The 22,439-nt window shown below is 43.0% G+C and overlaps 1 protein-coding gene across 4 annotated transcripts in view; it reads left to right on the top strand.

Moving 5' to 3' along the window:
• PCDH17 (protocadherin 17) overlaps positions 1-22,439 on the top strand; it is a 224,317-nt gene that overhangs the window by 90,273 nt on the left and 111,605 nt on the right. For 2 of the 4 annotated variants that reach the window (XM_032226886.1, XM_032226889.1), the window contains exons 2-3: positions 6,368-6,426; positions 7,339-7,511. In XM_032226886.1, coding sequence (XP_032082777.1) covers positions 6,368-6,426; positions 7,339-7,511 — 232 coding nt within the window. Of the gene's footprint in view, positions 1-6,367; positions 6,427-7,338; positions 7,512-21,918; positions 22,053-22,439 lie in introns of all 4 variants that reach the window. The other 2 variants (XM_032226888.1, XM_032226887.1) reach the window with 2 other exon arrangements.

The raw sequence follows: 22,439 nt of genomic DNA, 5'->3' as shown, positions 1-22,439 counted from the left end.
TAGGCTTCCTGAGACGGTAAAAATCACATACTTAGTCCCAAAAACCCTCTTTTTATTTCTACGGCTGTGAATTATGTTCATTCACAGCCCTTAATGAGTAACAAATAGTTTGTAAAGAGTCCGACGGAAGTCTGCCAAAGTCTTTCACGATAAGGCTGATAAGCACCCACCTTTCTCTCCCTTGAAATGCTGCCAAAGACTTAATGGGCAGTTAGCTTGGCAAAGCCACATGGAGCAAAGAGTCAAAACGGAGCTTCAGAATGTAAACTGACCAGAACGAACAAAATTGCTTCCTGCAAAGGCTCAGGTCCCTTTGATCCTCCTTTATAAGAGCCGAGGTGGCGCAGTGGTTAGAGTGCAGTACTGCAGGCCACTTCAGCTGACTGCTATCTGCAGTTCGGCGGTTCAAATCTCACTGGCTCAGGGTTGACTCAGCCTTCCATCCTTCCGAGGTGGGTGAAATGAGGACCCAGACTGTGTGGGCGATATGCTGACTCTGTAAACCGCTTAGAGAGGGCTGAAAGCCCCATGAAGCGGTATATAAGTTGAACTGCTATTGCTATTGCTATTGCTATTATGTCCTATGGGAGGGACCAATCACTGCTAAGCCTTATTCCCGAATTGTCTCTTTTGTCTTACCTGTTCTTGTCTTCTGGCAGCTCTGCGCATGCGCGCACTGGGAACAGCCTCCCCATGTTCCTCTGCCTCGCTGATGTCTGACTCTAGAGGCTCCGGGGGCAGCACATAACTCCCAGATGGCCCTGGACCCCTCTCTGTCTCCAATGCAGAGCCCTCGTCCAAGCCTTCCCCAGATTCCAGGACTGTCCCAGGTTTCTCCCCAACCTCCTCATTGTCTGACTCTGCTGTCAGTTCCGCAGGCTGCTGGCAGACCACAACATGCATGCTTGATCTGTCAATTCTGTACACCTTTCACCATGAAGATGAATGAGTGTTGATGATAAAATGCTGTCGCGTTGGCCCTGGTAATACTGTTTTCTCTGTTTACGGAAGTACTTTAGTCATCTGCTCATATCCGCAGGATTCTGAAGCTTACTTATGCTTAAGTAATGTTTGAAGATGAAGTTTAAAGCTCTGTCTTGCCTATAAAGCAGAACACCAGAGAAGATAGATTGAAAGAGTTTGGATTGGATTGGATTTATTACATTTATATGCCGCCCTTTTCCCCGAAGGGGACTCAGGGCGGCTCACAATTCAATCAGGGAAAGGGGTACAGACAGGGGATAAAAAGACGAACATAACAGTACACAATTTAAAACACACTACAACCATACCATTCGAGGAGGGGGCAAAAGCTCTTTAGCCCCAGGCCTGTCGGAACAGCCAGGTTTTAAAGGCTTTGCGGAAGGCCTGGAGGGTGGTGAGGGTTCGAATCTCCATGGGGAGCTCATTCCAGAAGGTCGGAGCAGCCACAGAGAAGGCTCTCCTCCGGGTAGTCACCAGTCGGCATTGGCCGGCGGATGGGATTCGGAGGAGGCCTAATCTGTGGGATCTGATCAGTCTATTGGAGGTAGTTGAACCTTATTTCATATTTATGGGAGCCAGTTTGAGGTCAGGCTATAAAAAAATGGCATTGGGCATTAGGCTAAAAATAGGGAAACTGGGTGCTAGTCCTTTTTGGGTTACAAAGTTAGCTGAGTGGATTTGGGCCAATCGTCCCAAAGATGCTTTTTTCAGGAGGCAACTGGACTTTCTTGATTTTTCTTTAAAGGCATTTCACTTCTCATCCAAGAAACTTTTTTTTTCAAGTTTTTAATTTTTTATAAATATATCAAATCAATACATGAACAGTGTGGCACTTGGAGTCATACATTCTAATACAAATAAAACCAGTGAAGTTACTCATAATTATGACATTCATTCAACTTATGTATTATAAATGTGTATAGTACACATTTAAATTAGATTGCAATCTATCATTGTTCAATTATTTCATGCTTTCTCTTGTTATTACTTTTATTGTATTATATGAAAATGTATACACTAGTATTCTCCCTTCTCTTGTTTCTATCACTTATTCTAGCTTTTAATCATGTCACCTTTTATTAAAAGACTTTTTCTTTCTCTCTATCCTATGTAACGTCTAATCAAGTCACCTGAGAGAGAGAGAGAGAGAGAGAGAGAGAGAGAGAGAGAGAGAGAGAGAGAGAGAGAGAGAAGGAAAGGCAAATCAGAAAGACAAAAAAAAGAGAGATCATCCATCTATCATCTCTTTCCCCCTTCAATAATTTAATTGCTATGCTTTAACAGGAAGAGAGGCAAAAGGAAAATCCAAACAACAATAAAAACAAAACAAAAATCATCTATCCATCGTCTTTTGCCCGCTTCAATATTTTAATTGCTGTGCTTTTTTGGACTTGCCTCCCAAATTCTGCTCTTAAATTTTTTATCTCTGTCTGCATCTGCTCCAAGAAGCTTCTTCAGCTCTGATAGGATAGTGGACAAGTTCCATTCCCCACTCTCCTGTCAGAGCTGTAGAAGCTTCTTGGATGAGAATCAAAACATCTTCAAAAAAAAAATCAAGAAAGTCCAGTTGCCTCCTTAAAAAAGCACCTTTGGGACAACCATGACCTCGATAACTTGAGAATCTCTACAGACCTGGGCCAATCATTCTCTCTCAGCCCTAGGAAGGAGGCAATGGCAACTTATATCTAAAAAAACCTCACCAAGAAAACCAGTCCAAAGACTTTTCAGGAGTCAAAAATCTGACTCAAAAGCTCAATAAATAGCTCACACTTAAGTAACAAGAGGGTGTAATGACTCAGTGGTTAAAACACACTGAACTTGTAAAATGGAAAGCTGATAACAGAGAGGGTATTCAGCAGGTCCTAGCCAGTTCTGGAGAACCGGTAGCAGAAATTTTGAGTAGTTCGGAGAACTGGTAAATACCACTTCTGACTGGCCTCACCCATACCTAATCTCTGCCTCCAGAGTCCCAGCTGATTGGGAAGAAATGGGGATTTTGCAGTATCCTTCCCCTGCCACGCCCACCAAGTCATGCCCACCAAGCCATGCCCACAGAACTGGTAGTAAAAAAATTTGAATCCCACCACTGGCTGACAACCCCTGTTTGAGACCCAAGCCCCATGTGATGGAGTGAGTTCCCATTACTTGCCTCACCTCCTACCAACCTAGCAGTTCGAAAACATGCAAATGCAAGTAGATAACTAGGTACCACTTAGGTGGAAAGTAACAGTGTTCCATGCGCCATTGGCATGTAGCCATGCTGGTCACAAAAAACATCTTCATACGATGCTGGAGGTGAGCATCGCCCCCTATAGTTGAAGCAGGGAAAAGCTTTACCTTTTCTTAGGTCACGAAATTAGCAGCCCTCATTACTTTTCAACGGTCTTTATAGAGTGAGTAGACAACAGGAAAAGGGACTTCAGAGAAGAGATGCTATAGTTATGTATGTGTTCTGACCCCCCTCATTCCACACCCAAAGCACACTCCGAGCCAGAGATAAGTTACGGCATTTAATTAACAGACAGACAGGTCTTGGCAGCAAACTGGCACAGACAAGCTTGGGCAGCAAGAAACGCAGATAAGACTTGACAGCAATCTAGCCTGCCAAGCTCACAGTAATGTCCTCCGGCATTCAATCCTGCGTTGACTTCTGCAAAGAGGGGCGTGTGCACAAGGAGTCTTTTTATAGCCTGGAGAGGAGCCTAATGACCACCAGCTGAGTGCAATTACCTCCTGTAACTGTGCAACTGTTCCTGACGCCTATTAGCTCTTCGATGGCGTGCATCCAGGAACAAATCACTACTGGCTTCCGGCTCACTCTCCCTTGTCTCCTCCCCACTGGTCCAAGGCTCAGGCGCCTCCTGGTGGCCAACCAGCCTCTCTGCGCCCTGCTCGGAGTTGGAACCCTGTCCAGGGTCCTCCACATCCTCCAGAGCCGACTCATAGGGCCCCTCGCTGTCGGAGTCTGGTGGCAGCTCCAACGGCTCCTGCTGGGCCACAACATGTATGTATGTGCACGAGAGACAAAATAGATCTTATTCTCCTGTATTAAATAAAGAGTAAGAAACATGGAAGTGTTGGGAAAGAAAAATGCCAACCTCTGAAAACAAAAGCTTTGGGTTTAATGCTTTAAAACGTTAGGCCTATTTGTGTCGTAGTTTATCTTAATCCAGCTTTCATTACTGATCATTCCTCACAGGAAATACAGTAGCGAGGGGTGGTTGAGTCACATCATATCTGTGTCTGTAAATATACATGCTATCTGAGTGATCTAGTTTCTCTCAGTCCTGGAAGAAATAATCTTTTCCGATGACAAGTATCAGATTCCCTCCATATTATCGCTAATAAATGGGGCTGAACCTTCCAGCCACCAGCAGCCAGCCAATTTGCTGCTGTGTGCATGAACATCTGTCAACTGAGACCATCGTGTGTGTGTGTGTGTGTGTGTGTGTGTGTGTTTATGAACCGATACCCAACAAGGACCTCAGAAATGAACAGAGTGATAAAACTGTTATTGGATTGTACAGTTTCAGGGTATGATGGAGTGAGGTCGAGGACTGCCTGATTAAAAAAAAAAATCTGTGCATAGATTGCTAATTAAACTAATTAGTTTAGAACTCTTCTGCCTAACTCTAGTTTTTTTTTTCTTGACTGCAAAGTTGATTAATCTACTGGTGAGTTGATAAATATAACATGTAATTATTGCAGGGTAAACTGGCTTTCTGGAGCAGGCCCTCCCTCCCTCCCTCCCTCCCTCCCTCCCTTCCTTCCTTCCTTCTCCTCCTCTCAAAGCATCAGAGGGCAAGACAAAAACAGTGGTTGGAAACTAATCAAAGGGAGAAGCAACTTGTAATTAAGATGAAACTTCTTAACAGTGAGGACAATTAACTAGTGGAACAGAAGTTGCCTTCACAAGTTGTGGGTGCTCCATCAATGGAGGCTTTTAAGAAGAGACTGGACAGTCACTTGTCTGAGATGGTATAGGGTCTCCTGCCAGAGCAGAGGGTTGGATCAGAAGACCTCCAAGGTCCCTTCCAGATTATTCTATTTTATTTTGTTCTGTTCTGTTCTGTTCTGTTCTGTCCTGTCCTATCCTATCCTATTCTATCCTATCCTATCTTATCCTATCCTATCCTATCCTTTCCTTCCTATCATCCATCGTCCGTCCGTCCGTCCATCCATCCATCCATCCATCCATCCATCCATCCATCCATCTATCATCTATCTATCTATCTATCTATCTATCTATCTATCTATCTATCTATCTATCTATCTATCTATCTATCTATCTATCTATCTATCTATCATCTATATCTTCTATAGCTATCTCTCTAACCCTCTCTTTCTATCTATCTATCTATCTATCTATCTATCTATCTATCTATCTATCTATCATCCATATCTTCTATAGCTATATATCATATCATATCTATCTATCTATCATCTATCTATCTATCTATCTATCTATCTATCTATCTATCTATCTATCTATCTATCTATCTATCTATCTATCATCTATATCTTCTATAGCTATCTCTCTAACCCTCTCTTTCTTTCTATCTATCTATCTATCTATCTATCTATCTATCTATCTATCTATCTATCATCTATATCTTCTATAGCTATCTCTCTAACCCTCTCTTTCTTTCTTTCTTTCTATCTATCTATCTATCTATCTATCTATCTATCTATCTATCTATCTATCTATCTATCTATCTATCATCTATCTATCATCTATCTATCATCTATCACATATTTATCCTCTCTCTCCTTCTCCCTCTCCCTCTCCCCCCACCCTCTCTCTACCCATTGCAGAAATTGTCTGCAGGAGAAATTGGTGAGGTTCAGTGAGTGATTGAAGGGGAAACATAGTCCTTCTATCACAATAGATTTCTTTATTAATCATCTTTGCTTCTGTTTTTTTTTAAAAAAAATATGTTTTTTTTAAAAAAATTAACAGGTTCCATGACCCAGGAAATGTGGAAGCTCTCTGGTTTATAGAGATCATGTGAGAATGTGTCCATGGTTAACATGCAAAGGGATGGAACCTGTCATGGGCAAACTGCAAGTGATTCAATCTTGCCTTATTAGAGCATTGAAGAGGAAGTGCATTGTGTGCCTGAGTGCAAATCTTTTCTTTGTGCAAACCTTCCTTGCTTGTTTTAGCAAGTGATTTGTGGACCAGGATCGCTTTAAGGGTATATAATCATATGCTGACATTTTCCAGGGAAATTAAAAGTAGGAATCTGAAGATTAAGGGGGATTTTTCTTTTCTTTTCCGTACTGGAATGATTAATCATGCCACCTCTAGGAAGTCTTGTTGCTCTGCAGGAGATTTGTCCAGTGTGCAACTAGATGTATTTTTTTTCCTTCTCTTTCACAGACAGACAATTTTCCTGCAGAGTCCAATTACATGGGTAGCAGGCAACAGTTTGTTCAAAGGTAAGGCCCTGTTAAATAACTTTCTTGACTTCCCCATTTGCATTCCTGTCAAAATTGTTTGCCAGAGACCACAATTCAAATTAGGTTGGCCAAGTAAATATAAGTTTGACATGTTTCTCTCTTTCTCTCTCTCTCTCTCTCTGCTCCCCCTCTCCCTCCCCCCTTCTTTCTCTCTCTTTCTTCCTTTCTCTCTCCTCTCCACTCTCTCCCTCCCCTTCTCTCTCTCTTTCTTCCTCCCTCCCTCCTGCCCTCCCCTTCTCTCACCTCTTTCTTTCTATCTCCTTCTCCTCGTCTCCATTCCCTCTCTCTTTCTCCCTCTCTCCCCCTCTCTTTTTTCCTCTTCCTCCCTCGCCTTTTCTCTCCCTCTCTTCTCCACTCCCTCTCCCCCCTCTCTTTCTACCTCCTTCTTCTCCCTCCCCCTCCCCCTCTGCCTCTCTCTTTCTCCCTCCCTCTCCCTCTTTCTCTTTCCCTCTCGCCCTCTCTCTCTTTCCCTCCCCTCTCTCCCTTCCTTCCTCTCCCTCATTCTCTCCCTCCCCCCTCTCTTTCTCTCCCCTCTCTCCCTTTGTCCCTTTCCCTCTTTTTCTCTCCCCCTCTCTCTTTCCCTCCCCTCTCTCCCTTCGTCCCTTTCCCTCTTTCCCTCCCTCTCCCCCTCTCCCCCTCTCTCTCTCATCCCCTCTTTCTCTCCCCCCTCTCTTTCTACCTCCTTCTCATCCATCCCCCTCTGCCTCTGTCTTTCTCCCTCCCTCTCTCCCTTTCCCTCCCCACTTTCCCTTCCTCCCTCTCCCCCTCTCTCCCTCCCTCCCTCCCTCTCATTTCCTCTTTCTCCCCTCCCTCTCCCCCTTCATCTCTCTCCATCCCTCTCCCTCTCTCCCCCCTTCTCTCTCTTTCTTCCTCTTCATGTCCAAATGTCAGTAGCTCCACGTTCAAGGATCCCGAACGAGCCAGTTTGAGAGACAGTGGGCACGGGGATAGTGACCAAGCAGACAGCGACCAAGATACCAACAAAGGCTCGTGTTGTGACATGTCGGTGAGGGAGGCACTTAAAATGAAAACAACTTCAACCAAAAGCCAGCCGCTTGAACAAGGTGAGTGAAGAGACCGCTGCTCAACCAGGACTCGCCAAGGAGTTCCTGAAGGAGCTCAGGACTCCTTCAATCTTCCAGAAAAATATATATATATATCCAAGTTGTTGGTGTGGTATGTGTGCTTGTGCTTGGAGGTTGTGATCTACACACAGAGACACACATGGAAATCTGTACGTGTGTGCCGGTGTGCCTTCGTTAGTGTATAATTATTACAGACAAACGGGCACAACGGGTGAATCGCTTCTACCTGGGATTTGTCTTCCCGCGAGTGGCTTCTGTTGTGCATTTAGAAGGGCATGTTCTTAATAGTTTAATTCATTATGCATTAATTATAATGTTTTAATTGGGAGGAGGACAAAAATAAAGAGAACATGCATGCAAAACTCAGGTTTGTGTGGATCCTGGTATTTGTGTCCTTTGATCGTCTCTTATTTTGCAGAATTTGCTTAGTGTCTCAGGAAGAATCAGGCTGGTTTCACATGGCTAAGATGATGGCTTGATCCGTCTTGGGCTGTCCTTTGCGGTGATAATGCCAAGGTTCCTTTGAGTCAAAGATTAATTCTTCAAAGGCTTGTAGTACTGGCTAGTTTACTTATCTTGGAATGAGTAAATCTCTTTTGTTCTTTTTACTGGTTATACTATCCAGCGGAGTGGTAGAGTTGAGATCGATGTAATAAGAGAAAGGGTTCCTGGATATTTATTCGTTTGTTTATTTGTTTATTATTTATTTATTTCATCAAGCATAAATTAGATGAAAGATATAAATGAGGACATGATTATGAATACGTGAAATGAATACGAATACAAGGGAATATTAGGACAGGGATGGTAGGCATGCTGGTGCACTAATGCACGCCCCTTAAAGACCTCTTAGGAATGGGGTGAGGTCTAAGGTTAAAGTTTTTGGGGTCTGGGGAAGAAACCACTGAGTTGGGTAGAGCATTCCAGGCGTTGACCACTCTGTTAACTGAAGTCGTATATTCTGCATTTGAGTTTGGAGGGGTTTACCTTAAGTTTGTATCTATTGTGTGCTTGCGTGTTGTTGTGGTTGAAGCTGAAGTTGTCGTTGACAGGTTGGACATTGTAGCAGATAATTTTAAGTACTACACTTAGGTCGGATCGAAGACGGCGAAGTTCTAAATTGTCTAAGTCCAAAATTTCAAGCCTGGTGGCATAAGGGATTCTGTTGCGAGCAGAGGAGCGGAGGACGAAATATCTCTGGACTCACTCAATTGTATTAATGTCTGATATGCAGTGTGGGCTCCAGACAGATGAGCTGTATTCAAGAATTGGTCTAGCAAAATAATTGCGGTTCCCATAAATTATAAAACAGTTCAATATGAAATCAAAGTTGTAGACCTCTGAAACTTGTGTAAGTTGTAAAAGTACACTCTTGAGTCAGGAACAGAGGTCAAGATCAGGCAGTTTAGATCTCACAAGCCATGGAAGATTCAGTCTCGCTTCTGTGAAGTTCCTTGTGTTTTTATGGCAGATTTAACTGGCACCCTTTCTATGTTCCACTGTGATATTTTTTATATCTTCTATTCTCACTGTTGGGTGTGTGTGTGTTTTGGACAGGATTCTGGGCAATTTTTTTAAAAGACAGACACAGATCAAGCAGGGCATTATCCAGGTCCTCTGAACTTCCCTGTTATCTGTGTCCGTGGCACGACAAAACCACGGTCCACTAAAGTGCCCGATTAAAGCGCGTCGCTGATGTCATCAGCAGCGCGACAACAGCAACCGCGGAGAAAAAAGGGTGCTTTAAAAAGCGCTTTGAAAGCAAGCCGATTCAAGTTAAGGTAAGGGTTAGGTTTAGGGTTAGGGTTAGGTTAAAGGTTAGGGTTAGGGTTAGGGTTAGGGTTAGGTTAAGGGTTAGGGTTAGGTTTAGGTTTAGCGTTAGGTTAAGGGTTAGGTTTAGGGTTAGGTTTAGGGTTAAGTTAAGGGTTAGGTTTAGGGTTAGGTTTAGGGTTAAGTTAAGGGTTAGGTTTAGGTTTAGGAGTTAATTTTAGCTTTAGCGCTCACAGCATGCTTTTTTCGTCGCGCTGTGATGACGTCAGGTACTCAGTTTTGCCGAGCATGCTTTAGTCGAACGCGGTTTTGTGGTGGAACCATCTGTGTCAATTTCAGTCTACATGCCTCAAGGTTGCCAAGCTTGATAGGGTAGCGTAGCGTAGCATAGCATAGTATAGGATAGTGTAGCATTGCATAGAATAGCATAGGATAGCAGAGTGTAGTATAGCATGGCATAGCATAGCATAGTCCAGCACAGCAAAGCCCAGCAAAGTATAGCATTGCATAGTTAACTTTCATCTCATACAGCAAATTTTGCTCCTGGACATAGAAATGTAATTGACCTCCTAGAAACATAATTGATCTCCTGGACACATTCCCTTCCAACTCATCTTCCAAACTATGCCAAGATTTCTGCAAACATTGGTTGGAAACCAACATTGTTCTGGTGATGTAGTGGTTAGCATGTAGCATTGCAGGAAAACTCTCCCTACAGTCTGGAGTTTGATCCTGACCGGCTCAAGGTGGATTCAGCCTTCCATCTTTCTGAGGTTGGCAAAATGAGGATTGTTAGAGACAATATGCTGACTCTGTGAAACCACTTAGAGAGGTTTGTAAGCCACTATGAAGCGGTATACAAGCCTAAGTACTACTGCTATTGTTTTTGCCCAGAACAAGCTAAAACAAGGGTGTCAAACTAGATTTCATTGAGGGCCGAATAAGGGTTGCGTTTGACCTTGGGGGGGTCAGGGCCAGCTTGACGTCACTTGTGCCAGGGGGCGCCTGTGCGGACCCGAGTGCTCTGTCAGCAAAAATGGGCTCCTGAGCTCCGTTTACGGCTGTGACAGCCTCCTGCAACCCTCTACCAGTGAAAATGGATCTCGGGAGGGTAGCACGTGGCCATCCCAAGCTCCATTTTCGCTGGCAGAGACACCACAGGCTGGTCCTTCCAAGGTGGCCCCGTGGTCCAGCTCTAACCATCCTGTGAGCTGGATTCGGCCCGTGTGCCGAGTTTGACACCCCGATCTAAAAGCATAGGTGAAGCATCTTTGATCAACGATGCCTATACTTGGACTTATTTTTAGATCCTCAATCTACATCCAATGAAAATAATAATAATCAGTTCCGGAGGTACGTAGCTTGCAGAGGAACGTGGCCTGTTCCGTCAGGCCTTTCATTCAACCTTTCTCCGAAACCTACCTCTGATATTGATTGACGCTGCCTTTTGCTAGCTGCAGTGCTGATTAATTCCCAAAGGTACCGACCACTTCCTTTCCAATGCCAGCTAAATGAAGTGCACCAGCTGTGTCTGCCTACATCGCTGTGTGTGGGGTTTTGTGGGGTTGTGTGTTTCTCCTGTTGTCTTCCCAGCAAGGAAGGGGGAAAACAGCTGAATGTGTTTGGGGTTTTTTTTTTGAGTTCACTTTTGCATCCCTGTTAGTCATTTTGGCTTGTTGTTTGTGGAATGAGTCACCGTCCTTAGAATATTTCTTTTTTTTAAAAAAAAATGATTAATTAAGCCTTGGTTAATGAGAAGCTATATGTATAATTAAAGCAGAAATATATTTTAAGCTTTCTATTAATTGGTGATTAATTAGAACTAGTTTTTTTGGGGTTTTTTTGCCTCCAGCTACAGTGAGAACTGTAGTATATTCATCAGCAAATGCATGGTTTGCTTCCTTTCCGTGATCATGTCAGGAATGCAATATGTAGAGTATTTAAGATGTTCCTTTGGCATTTCTTTTAGATAGGTTGCAGAGACAATCACATTCTTTATTTCCTTTCCAAGTCATACATGCCAGAAAAGAGATTCCCTCCTCCACCACCATCTCATCCCTAGCCCCTTTTCACACAATGACTCTCTGTTTATAACTGCTCACAGTGATCTAGCAACATGCAAGATTATTCTTGGTTTTCCTCTAAAAGAGCTCTTCTAAAATACTTGACAGTTCATTTAGACACCATTCAAAGTCACAACGATGCTGAAACAAACGATTTATGACCACTTTTTGCACACTTACGACCGTGTTTTCTCAAAAATAAGACAGGGTGTTATTTTCTTTTGACTTCTGAAATAAGCGCTTTGCCTTATTTTGGGGGGAGGTCTTATTATTTTTGAGGTGCAGAAGGTGACGAGCGTGGTCTCCTCATGGCTGCTGCTGTGTTGCAATATTTTCGGGGGAGGGCTTATTTTCAGGGGAGGGCTTATTTTAGCGCATGCGCTCAAAAGCCTGATTGGGCTTATTATCTGGGGAGGTCCTATTTTCAGGGAAACAGGGTAGCAGCCCCATGATCGTCTGATTAAAATTCAGATGCTTGGCCACCATTTCATACTTATGACTGTTGAAGTGTCCCCAGGTCAGGTGGTCACCTTTTGACAAGCAAAATCAATCACCAGATTCAGTTTACAGCCGTGGTACTCACTTATCAACTGCAGTGATTCACTGAACAACGGTGGCAAGACTTGTTGTAAAATGGGGCAAAACTCACTTCACCACAGACATGTTGATCTCAGTTGCGGTCATAAAGTCAAGGACTATCTGTTTGATACCATAGAACAGTGATGAGCCGAGGTGGTGCAGTGGTTACAGTGCAGCACTGCAGGCTACTTCAGCTGACTGCTAGTTCTGCAGTTTGGCTGTTCAAATCTCACCGGCTCAGGGTTGACTCAGCCTTCCATCCTTCCGAGGTGGGTGAAATGAGGACCCAGACTGTGGGGGCGATATGCTGACTCTGTAAACCGCTTAGAGAGGGCTGAAAGCCCTATGAAGCGGTATATAAGTCTAACGGCTATTGCTACTGCTAACCGTTTTCACCTCGGGTGCCAAAAGCATATATGTGCATGCTCTTGCACACACTCATGTGCCCACTACCATAATTTAACGCCCTCACATTGTGCCTCATGCACATGTCACACACACACACCCCCGTGCCCTGCGCATGCGCTCAGGTTTTCTTGGAGCCTGGGAAGAGCGAAAATGCCTCAACAGAGCCCTTCCGGAGGCCAGAAACGGCCCATTTTCTGACTTCCAGTTGCCCTCCCCAGGCTCCAGAGACTTTCTAGGAGTCTGGGAAGGATGAAAAATAGTCCAACATGCAAACCAGAAGTTCGGGAAAAGACTTACAGGTTGCCCATTGGGCCGTTTTTCTCCCTCCGGAGGCTTAAGGAGGCTTCCCTGAAGCCTCCGGCGGGCGAAAAACAGCCCATCGCGCAAACTGGAAGTCTGTTCTCAAACTTCCAGTTAGTGCGTTAGGTGTTTTTGGCCCTCCGGAGGCTTCAGGGTTTCTGGAGGGTAAAAAACATCCAGAAATCAAAGCTGGAAATCAGTTATCCATCGTGTATGCTGGAGATGACAAGGCAACGCCTCGTGTGCCCTCAGAATAGGCTCCGTGTGCCACCTGTGGCACTCATGCCATAGGTTCGCCATCACGGCCATAGAATATACATAGCAAGTTTTCCAAAACTGTTCTACATGGTAGGAGTTGCACCCAGATAAAGCCCCTTGGAGAGAATTATGAAAACATTTGGGTGGCCACGAAGCATTCTGCACCTTTTTTCCTTTCTCCAGATTTCACCTCCTCTTAAATTTCAAAGAGCTTGTCGAAGTTCTATGCAAACAGGTGCGTAGGTTTTGAAATTAAACATGAAAAGTGTTTTGGCACTTAAAAAGGTGCTTCTTAGGACCTTGCTCATTTTGAAAACGATTTAGAAGTGTGTTGGACCTCCTATTCCATCAGACACAGCGGTATGGTTATACCTTCGTTTTGCTCAGTGTAACCCAAATAGAATTCCAAAAGTGCTTTTTCCAGAGACAACTGGACTTTTTCTTTGAAGATGTTTCGCTTCTCATCTGAGACGTTTCTTTAACTCTGACTGGATGGTGGGGAATGGACATCCTCCTTGCAGACACCTTGTCATTTGCATCCCTTTAGAGAGCTGTTGAGGCCACCTGGAGGTTTATCTGTATCTTTGAGCTCCTGCCCTTGCCTCAGCTCCTGCCAACCTAGCAGGTGGAAAGCATGCAAATGCAAGTAGATCAATAGTGTCATGGCCCTGTTGGAGCCTGAATACATGGAGGAAGACAAACCAGAGCTGGGACCAAAAGAAGTTGAGGCGGCAACTTTGTTGGCTCCAAACGAATGCAGGGAGGAGCAGGACGAGGCAGCCTCAGGTCCCTTGAGCTTGGGATGGCTTGCCAGCAAAGAAGAGCAGGAACAGGATGACCAAGAGAAAAGGGAAGAGGGTATGTAGTGGAGATGAGGAGCAACGGAGCTCAGGCAATGAGCAAGGACCGCCCCTTCCTAATCCCCTAGCATGGAGAGTGGAGAGGAGCCAGGAACAGCGCAGGCTGACCTGACAACTTGGGAAGAGAGCATCCTGCCCCTCTTCACAAGGCACACCTGGGGAGTGAGACTTAAGGAGACTCTGTAGAGAGAGGAGCTGGTCAGGAACAAGTACTGAATTCATGCAGCTTTGTGTGCTGTTGCCAACATCTGGATTTTGCTGGACTTCTTGCCTTATTGCTGCTTTGTTCCCTTGCCTCACTGGACTTCTTGCCTTGAAGTCCTTGTGCTAACAGCCTTTTGATGGACTACTCACTGTCAGAGGCTGCTGGAAGTCTGTGTGAGTACTTTTACTCTGGGACTTGCTATAAACATGGGAGCGTTTGTGTTCTGACCCCCTTCATTCCACACCAAAGGACACTCCAAGCCAAAGATAAGTTATGGCATTTAATTAACAGACAGACAGATCCTTGGCAGCAAACCGGCACAGACAAGCTTGGGCAGCAATCCAGCACAGATAAGCCGTGGCAGCAATCCAGCCTGCCAAGCTCACAATAATGTTCTCCAACATTAGTTCCTGCATTGACTTCTGCAAGAGGGTCGTGTGCACAAGCAGGCCTTTTATAGTCTGAAGAGGAACCTAATGATCACCAGCTGAGTGCAATTACCTCCTGTACTGTTCCTGGTAATTGTTCCTGATGCCTTTTAGCTCTTCGATGGCGTGCATCCAGGAACAACTCACTACCGGCTTCCGGATCACTCTCCCTTGTCTCCTCCCACTGGTCCAAGGCTCAGGCACCTCCTGGTGGCCAACCAGCCTCTCTGCGCCCTGCTCGGAGTTGTAACCCTGTCCAGGGTCCTCCACATCCTCCAGAGCCGACTCATAGGGCCCCTCGCTGTCGGAGTCTGGTGGCAGCTCCAACGGCTCCTGCTGGGCCACAACAGTTTGGGGGAAAGTTGGAGCAATAAAGGGGAATTTGAACTATCATCAGGCTGCGTTGCCTCCGTGCCTTGTTGCCAGTCATCACAATAGATACCACTTTGGCGGGAAAGTAACAGCACTCGGTGATGTCATGCCAGCCACCGATCATGGAAATCGTCTTGAAAATGAGCATAGCCCCCGACAATCAGCCACAACTTGGGGGTAAGACCCACAGGGACTCCTCTTTAACTTAACTCAGAATAAGCTTAGTTAGACTGTTTATATTTTACAATGAAATCCAAACATATTTTCATTTCACATGACAAGGTTGGCTTAAAAAAAAAAAAGGGGAAGCACCGAAGAGAAAGCTCAAGAATTTCTCCTCTCCAGGAAACACTGTTCAAAAAATAAATAAAGGTGCTTTTGATAAATCTTGGCAGGCAGCCCAATGCAGGGAAAGAGAATGATTGGAAAAGAAAACAGAATTACAGAGACAAAAGTCTTGTGTAATAAGCGAGCATCCTCACTTTAAGTTAGCTTCACTTTCTGTAGGAAGCTTCTGCCTATTCATTTATTAAACTAAAAAAAAAGACCCCTCATTGTCTCAATTCTCTCTGAAACACCGGCTTTGCTAAGCAGCTTCCTTATGTTTATTAATGTTTATAGGAAATTGTTCAGCTTAACATTTTCTGGCGGCCTTATTTGCAAATTCTATTTAATTTTTTTTAACTTTTGTATTATGTGTTTCTTTTAATGTTGTACGCCGCCTTGAGTCCTTGGGAGAAGGGCGGCATATAAATCTAATAAACCAAACCAAATGAAACCAATCAAACCAAATATTAACCAAGAGAGGCGTCCCTGGAACAGATAGTGTTTATTTCCTATCTCATTTTTTATTTTTTAAATGTATAACGTTTTTTATTTTTTCATTTTCATAACATTAATCACATGTATGCTATCACATAACCAATGTCATATTCTATTATTAAATGTTTAAATCAACTCATCTTACCAACAACTCCCAAAAACCAATTATTGGCTTTTCTGCTCTCCATACACCATATTTGTACCTTAACCATCACTTTCTTCTCCCTCTCTCCTCCCCCTCCCTACCTCTTTTCTTCCCTCTGTCATCCTTCTCTACTTCCCCCTCTTCTCTCCTTCTTCTCCCTTTGGTCTCTGGTTTCAGTTATAAATTAACCTTTAAAATCTTTTAAATTAATGCATGCATTACTTGTACATCAAACATGATAAAAAGTTTTTTTTACTCCACTCCATATCTTAGAGCAATTATTTTGAAATAACATACACTTCACATTTGTCATTGTTCTGCCCAAATATCTTACCTTCTCATTCTTGAAATCTGTTTTTAGTTATCTGTCCTCTTTGGTCTTGTAACTTGCTTTTTTTTAAATAACATCTTTACCTTTTGTTTATTAATCTAAAAGCCTGCTAATGATCCACATTCTTTTAATTTGCTCATTAAAAGTTCATTTTTCTTAAAGGCTCTGCCAAAATCAAAACCAGGTCATCTGCAAAAATTTGTACGACTCTTTCTTAATCTTTACACCTTTGATCTTCTCATTTTGGTTTGAATCTCTTAACATTTCAAGAACTAAAATAAATAAGAGAGGAGACAGGGAGCAATTTGTCTTGTTCCTTTTTGCATCTTACATGGTTTTGTTAAATCTTCATTAATGATTATTTGTGCTGTCTGTGAGATGTAAATCATTTTTGCTCATTTTATAAAATTCTGTCCAAGATCTGATGTTCCAAAACCTTAAATAATAAACTCCAGTTTGAACTGTCAAAAGCTTTCTTTGCATTTTTGAAGATCAATGCAGCTTGCTTTTTTGGTTACATTATTCCAAAATATCCAATAGTTCTAACGTTATCTTTCAAAACAAGGTCACTGGTTTTTTGGGGGGGAGGTGGGGTATTTTGTGATTTTCTCCAGTTCTTTTTCTTCTACTCTGCTTTCTCTGTATTCTGGCACATCCATTAGCCAGATCTTTTTTGTCTCATTGATAATTGGGTGTTATATGGCAAGTGTCTTGCCTTTTTAAATTCTAAAGTCCTAGAGAACTTTAGCTTCTTCATTTTCTACGACTGGCTATTTTGTGGTTCCACCACTTCTTGCCTGCAGGAAAATATTACTTCTGCAGATCCTCCGATGCACCATTGTCGCTGCTTTTCATATCATTGTTTGCAGTCAGTTTGTGTGATCTTCTTCAAGCAGCTAACCAAGTGATCCTTGGCATAGCTAACTATCTATAGAGATTCTCAGTCATCTAGGTCATAGTTGTCCCAAAGGTGCTTTTTCAAGAGACAACTTGAAAAAAAACTTTCTGTTTTTTCTTTGAAGGTATTTTGCTTCTCATCCTGCAGCTAAAGAAGCTTCTTGGATGAGAAGCAAAAAAGTCTTCAAGGAAAAACAAGAAAGTCCAGTTGTCTCTTGAAATAGCCCATTTGGGACAAGTGATCCTTGGTTTCTTCAGCCTCTTTGCAGTGGTGGGGCATCACTGTCTTCTCAATTATGCAATTGAATGAATTTGCTCTTGAGTTTTGGTCTTGGTCAACCAGAATCAATCCCACTATCTCTTTCTTCAACTTTCCTGCTCTTAGCTAAGGCCAGTTCTTTCCTTATGTATGTTTTTGCCTGCTAGTTTTTTTAATGTATTATCTTGAAAAAAATAGTAATAACACCAATTATAAAAGGAACTTCCAATTTATGTTGCAAAGCACAATCAGTGTCACTAACAAATTTTTGTTTTTCTGCTAATGATCTTGAAAATATTTTCGTTTCATTTTAATAACTCAGCATGTAACTTTGTTGCTAGCCAAACTAAATTTGTGTATACTTAAATGACAGTTTAACTAGTTTCATCTCAGTGATGAAACCAAACATTAAGGACATTAAGGACATCTTTATGGAGCTTCTAAGAATATACCAAATATTCATCTGTTCTTTCATCCTCCCTCAAAGGATTTGAATGACAAATTTGGAGACTTACTTGTGATAAAAAAAAAAAATTCTCTATGCACATGTGAAGTCATCAGTCAAGCTGTTTGTGATTAATGAAGAGAAACAAAGAGATCCATTTAACTCTTTATGTATGCCTGCATGAAACTGAATTAACTGAGTTTCATTGGAAAACAAGAATGCTAATAAATAAACATGCATATTACTATTAGCACTATTTTTGCTTCCTTTTTCCATAGTTGTTCTCTTTCTATTTGCAGATTTTTGTATTTTGTGACTTTTTTTAGTTTTTATTAAACTTTTACAAAACATAACATCTAATAATGTGAGAAAGAAAGAAAGAAAGAAAGAAAGAAAGAAGGAAGGAAGGAAGGAAGGAAGGAAGGAAGGAAGGAACGCAGGCAGGCAGGCAGGCATGGAGGGAGGGAGGAAGGAAGGAAGGAAAGAAAGAAGGAAAGAAAGAAAGAAAGAAAGAAAGAAAGAAGGAAGGAAGGAACGCAGGCAAGCAGGCATGGAGGGAGGGAGGGAGGAAGGAAGGAAGGAAGGAAATGAAAGGAAAGGAAGGAAGGAAGGAAGGAAGGAAGGAAGGAAGCAAGCAAGCAAGCAAGCAAGCAAGCAAGCAAGCAAGCAAGCTTCCAATTATATCACTCTCCAAAACCAAGAAAGACACTTTGTGATTCTTCCATGTAGATATTTTTATTATTATTATTCCTTAACTGTAGACAGAATCTCACCAAATTAAAGCAAACTACCCGTCACATCAAGCATACCCTCAAAACTACAAATCATACATTATTTTTCTCTTTTGTTTTCCACTAAAAGACTATAAGGGATTCCCAGCTGACATAAATTGAAAATAAATAAATATATTATATTAAAGAAAGAAAGAAAGAAATTTGCAATTCAGCTTTGAAAACTTAGCTTCTCCCAGATGCCTAAAACCTAGCTTTTAGTGTGAAGCCATTAAACTACACTTTTAAGGGCAGATTCCTCCATCTACTGTATAATCTGTACACGCAAAGTAACTTTTCTGTTAAAACACACACACACACAATACCATTTGTAAAGAATTCTTAACTGATCTCAGAAGGTCTTGCATTTCTAATTTCCATATCCATTTACAGTTTCCAACTGTAATCACTGTTTTTGGACTCAGTTTCCTTTTACTCCCTGCTTGTTGAGTTGAGAATTTGGAGTTTTATGCTCAGATACAGTCAAAATCTAATGTTATCGATTAGGGATAGAAGAGTATCTCGTGCAGAAACTTAACTGGAAGACTTCTGTGGCAGAAATGTACGTTTTTCCTTATTTCTTTGACATGCCGTTCCTCCCTTCCTTTGGCGGTATGGTGTTAAATTAGTGGAGTTTTGCAGCTTTTTGGGTCAAGGGAAAAGATCTGGGAGGGCAGATATTGCTCTGCTATCCAGAATCTGAAAAGAAAGAGACACAGTTCAGCTACGGTTAACCTTTCTGAATTTTTTTTTTTAAGTAAAGGAATCGTTGCTATTTTAGTTTTTAGTTTCTACTACTGAAATCAATGAAAGCTACAAATGCATCGTGCCAACTGTGCATTTTTTTTTTAGAAAAAGAAATCTATCTCCCACTTGGAAAGAAAAAGCCAAAACCTCAGTCAAGCAAAGTGGTTTAGCATGATAGAAGAAGGGGGGAAATATGCAAACTTTAACCCTTAGTTTCCAGCATTCATGGATACGCTTCAGTTCATTAATCCTCCATAGACTGCCACTTCCAGTTAATGAATTTAGGTGACCCTATTAAACTGTAATGCACTGCAAAGGTGTGAAAGGTCGATGATCATTTGCTGTGAATTGTCTATCTTGTCCTTGAAGTGCAATTCCCTGGATTTTTACGAGCAAAATGTGGCGAACCATTTAAACGAATGAAGCTAATGGGATGTTGAATTTGAATCTGCAGGTCGCCAAGCTGCCCCTGCTTTCTATTAATTTATACCTACGGGAAAGGCCTAGAGGGACATGGTGGTTCAGTGGCTAAGACGTTGAGCTTGTCAATCAGAAAGGTTGGCAGTTCGGCTGTTCGAATCCCTAGCGCCACATAACGGAGTGAGCTCCCGTTTCTTGTCCCAGCGTCTGCCAACCTAGCAGTTCGAAAGCACCTAAAAAATGCAAGTGGAAAAATAGGAACCACCTTTGGTGGGAGGGGAAGAGCATTCCATGCCCCTTTGGCATTTAGTCACACTGGCCACATGACCACAGAGATGTCTTCGGACAGTGCTGGCTCTTTGGCTTTGAAACGGAGATGAGTAGTGCCCCCTAGAGCAGGGAATGACATATGTGTGAGGGGAACTTTTACCTTTGCAGGAAAGGCTCACCTCTTCAATATTACCTGCACTACAGTTTCTTTGAGAAAGCGAAAGCCACAAATCCTGAAACCCTATAGTAGAGCCTATGCCAATTACCTCCAATAGACCAATTAGATCACACAGATTAGGCCTCCTCCGAATTCCATCTGCCAGCCAATGCCGGCTGGTGACCACCCGGAGGAGAGCCTTCTCTGTGGCTGCTCCGACCCTCTGGAACGAGCTCCCCGTGGAGATTCGAACCCTCACCACCCTCCAGGCCTTCCGCAAAGCCCTTAAAACCTGGCTGTTCCGACAGGCCTGGGGCTAAAGAGTTTTTGCCCCCCTTCTCGAATGGTATGGTTGTTGTGTGTTTTTAAATTTTGTATTGTTATGTCTTGTCTTTTTTATCCCCCTGTTTGTACCCCCTTCCCTGATTGAATTGTGAGCCGCCCTGAGTCCCCTTCGGGGAAAAGGGCAGCATATAAATGTAATCAATCAATCAATCAATCAACCAATTATAGTAGGTAGTCAGAATTGAAGGGTAGATATTTTGGTGTTCTCGGAGCTTGGTTGCAGGACAACAGATTCCAAAATCTAGGCTTTTGACCTGATTCTCAAACAGGAGGATGGCTTTCATCAGCAGCTTCGACCAAGAACCTTCAAAATCCTAGCTGATAGCAAGGAAATGTTCTTCATAATTTCCAATATTTCCAATTTAAAAAGGTGAGAAGGTCATGATTGTCTAGGTTCAGTTAATCAATGAGTACCCACTCCTCTTTGGCAATACCTGATTCATATACAGTGGGCCGATTTACAACCTGAGTAACTCCAATAACAATAGGTCAAGGTAAAAGGGAAAGGTTCCCTTTGCACATACGTGCTAGTCGTTCCTGACTCTAGGGGGTGGTGCTCATCTCCATTTCAAAGCTGAAGAGCCAGCACTGTCCGAAGATGTCTCCGTGGACATGTGGCCGGCTTCTCTAAACACCAAAGGGAAACAGAACTCCATTACCTTTACCCCCCAAAGGGGGTCCCTAGTTTTTTACTTGCATTTTTACGAGCTTTTGAACAGCTAGGTTGGCAGAAGCTGGGGAAAGTAATGGGAGCTCACTCCATTACATGGCACTAGAGATTCAAACTACCGACCTTCAAACTACCGACCTTCTGAGCGTCTTAGCCACTGAGCCACCATGTCACTCCAATAACAATGAGTCCTTCAAATGTCATTATACCATATCTCCTCTCTGGAAAAAAAAAATCTTCAATCTTTCAGTTAAAGCGTTTCAGGAGAGAGTGTCACATTTGGGGATCAGCACCCCGGACAGCACCCTGGAGTTCTGAGAAGCTGGTAGAGTTGTTAAAGGGGATTCAGGTTAATGTCAGGATTCCAAGTAACACCCCCAATGAAAGAAGACTCCGAGAGTTGTGTTTCCTCAAAGTTCCATTTTATTAGAGATGTTCATATGGGCACATCTGGGAAAACCCAACTCTGAAAGCTTCCAGGTTTTCCCCACCCAATTGAAAGTTCAAGTCCCTGCCCAGCACCCACATGTCCATCACATGGCCCAATCAGGCACCATCCCGAATGGAGATGCCTCTTAGACACACCCTTCCAGGTGCAGGGCAAGATGTCCTTGACTCTCTGAGAAAAGAATGTTATTTTGACTATATATCACCCATAGTCTATGTAACCCCCCCCCACTCCCATTTTCCCACAGTAGAAAATGTGGCAGGCCTGAAGGCCCAACATAAAATATGGCTTCCAGAGAAATAGTCTCAATGTCCTTTACCATTTGGTGGTGGGCATTCTGAGTATGGCCTAATTTGGGAGCCCCTCCTAAAATAGCACAACCTGTGAAATGTTGTTCACCATTACTTCCTCCTATAGGTTTTTCCCCTTGGACACACCATCTTCTCTCTCATTCTCACGGTGCCCCAAATGAGAGTAGCTGTCAACTCCTTGTTCTGACTCCACCTAAGAAACTTTATCCACTCCAAGTTGGTTATCCCTAACAAGGTCAGGTAAGACGCTGCCTTGCTGTTATATGTTAGGGCTTGCACACAATGAGCATTCTGTATTTTCCATCTAATTTAGAGAGCTATGGAATGGGATTGGATTGTTGGAGAAAGAGATTGCAGGCATACATGTATAGCCTAGAGGTGGTATTCAGGTGGGGTTCTGACCAGTTGTGGAGAACCAGTAGTGGAAATTTTGAGTAGTTGGGAGAACTGGTAAATACCACCTCTGACTGCTCCACCTCCATCTATTCTCTATCTCCTGAGTCCCAGCTGATTGGGAGGAAATATGGATTTTGCAGTAACCTTCCCCTGGAGTGGGGAGGGAATAGGGATTTTACAGTATCCTTCCTCTGCTATGCCCACCAAGCCATGCCCACAGAACCTGTAGTA

Source organism: Thamnophis elegans, chromosome 11 (genome assembly GCF_009769535.1).
Source record: "Thamnophis elegans isolate rThaEle1 chromosome 11, rThaEle1.pri, whole genome shotgun sequence".
NCBI classification, from domain to species: domain Eukaryota; kingdom Metazoa; phylum Chordata; class Lepidosauria; order Squamata; family Colubridae; genus Thamnophis; species Thamnophis elegans.
This window is presented reverse-complemented; position numbering and strand designations above follow the sequence as displayed.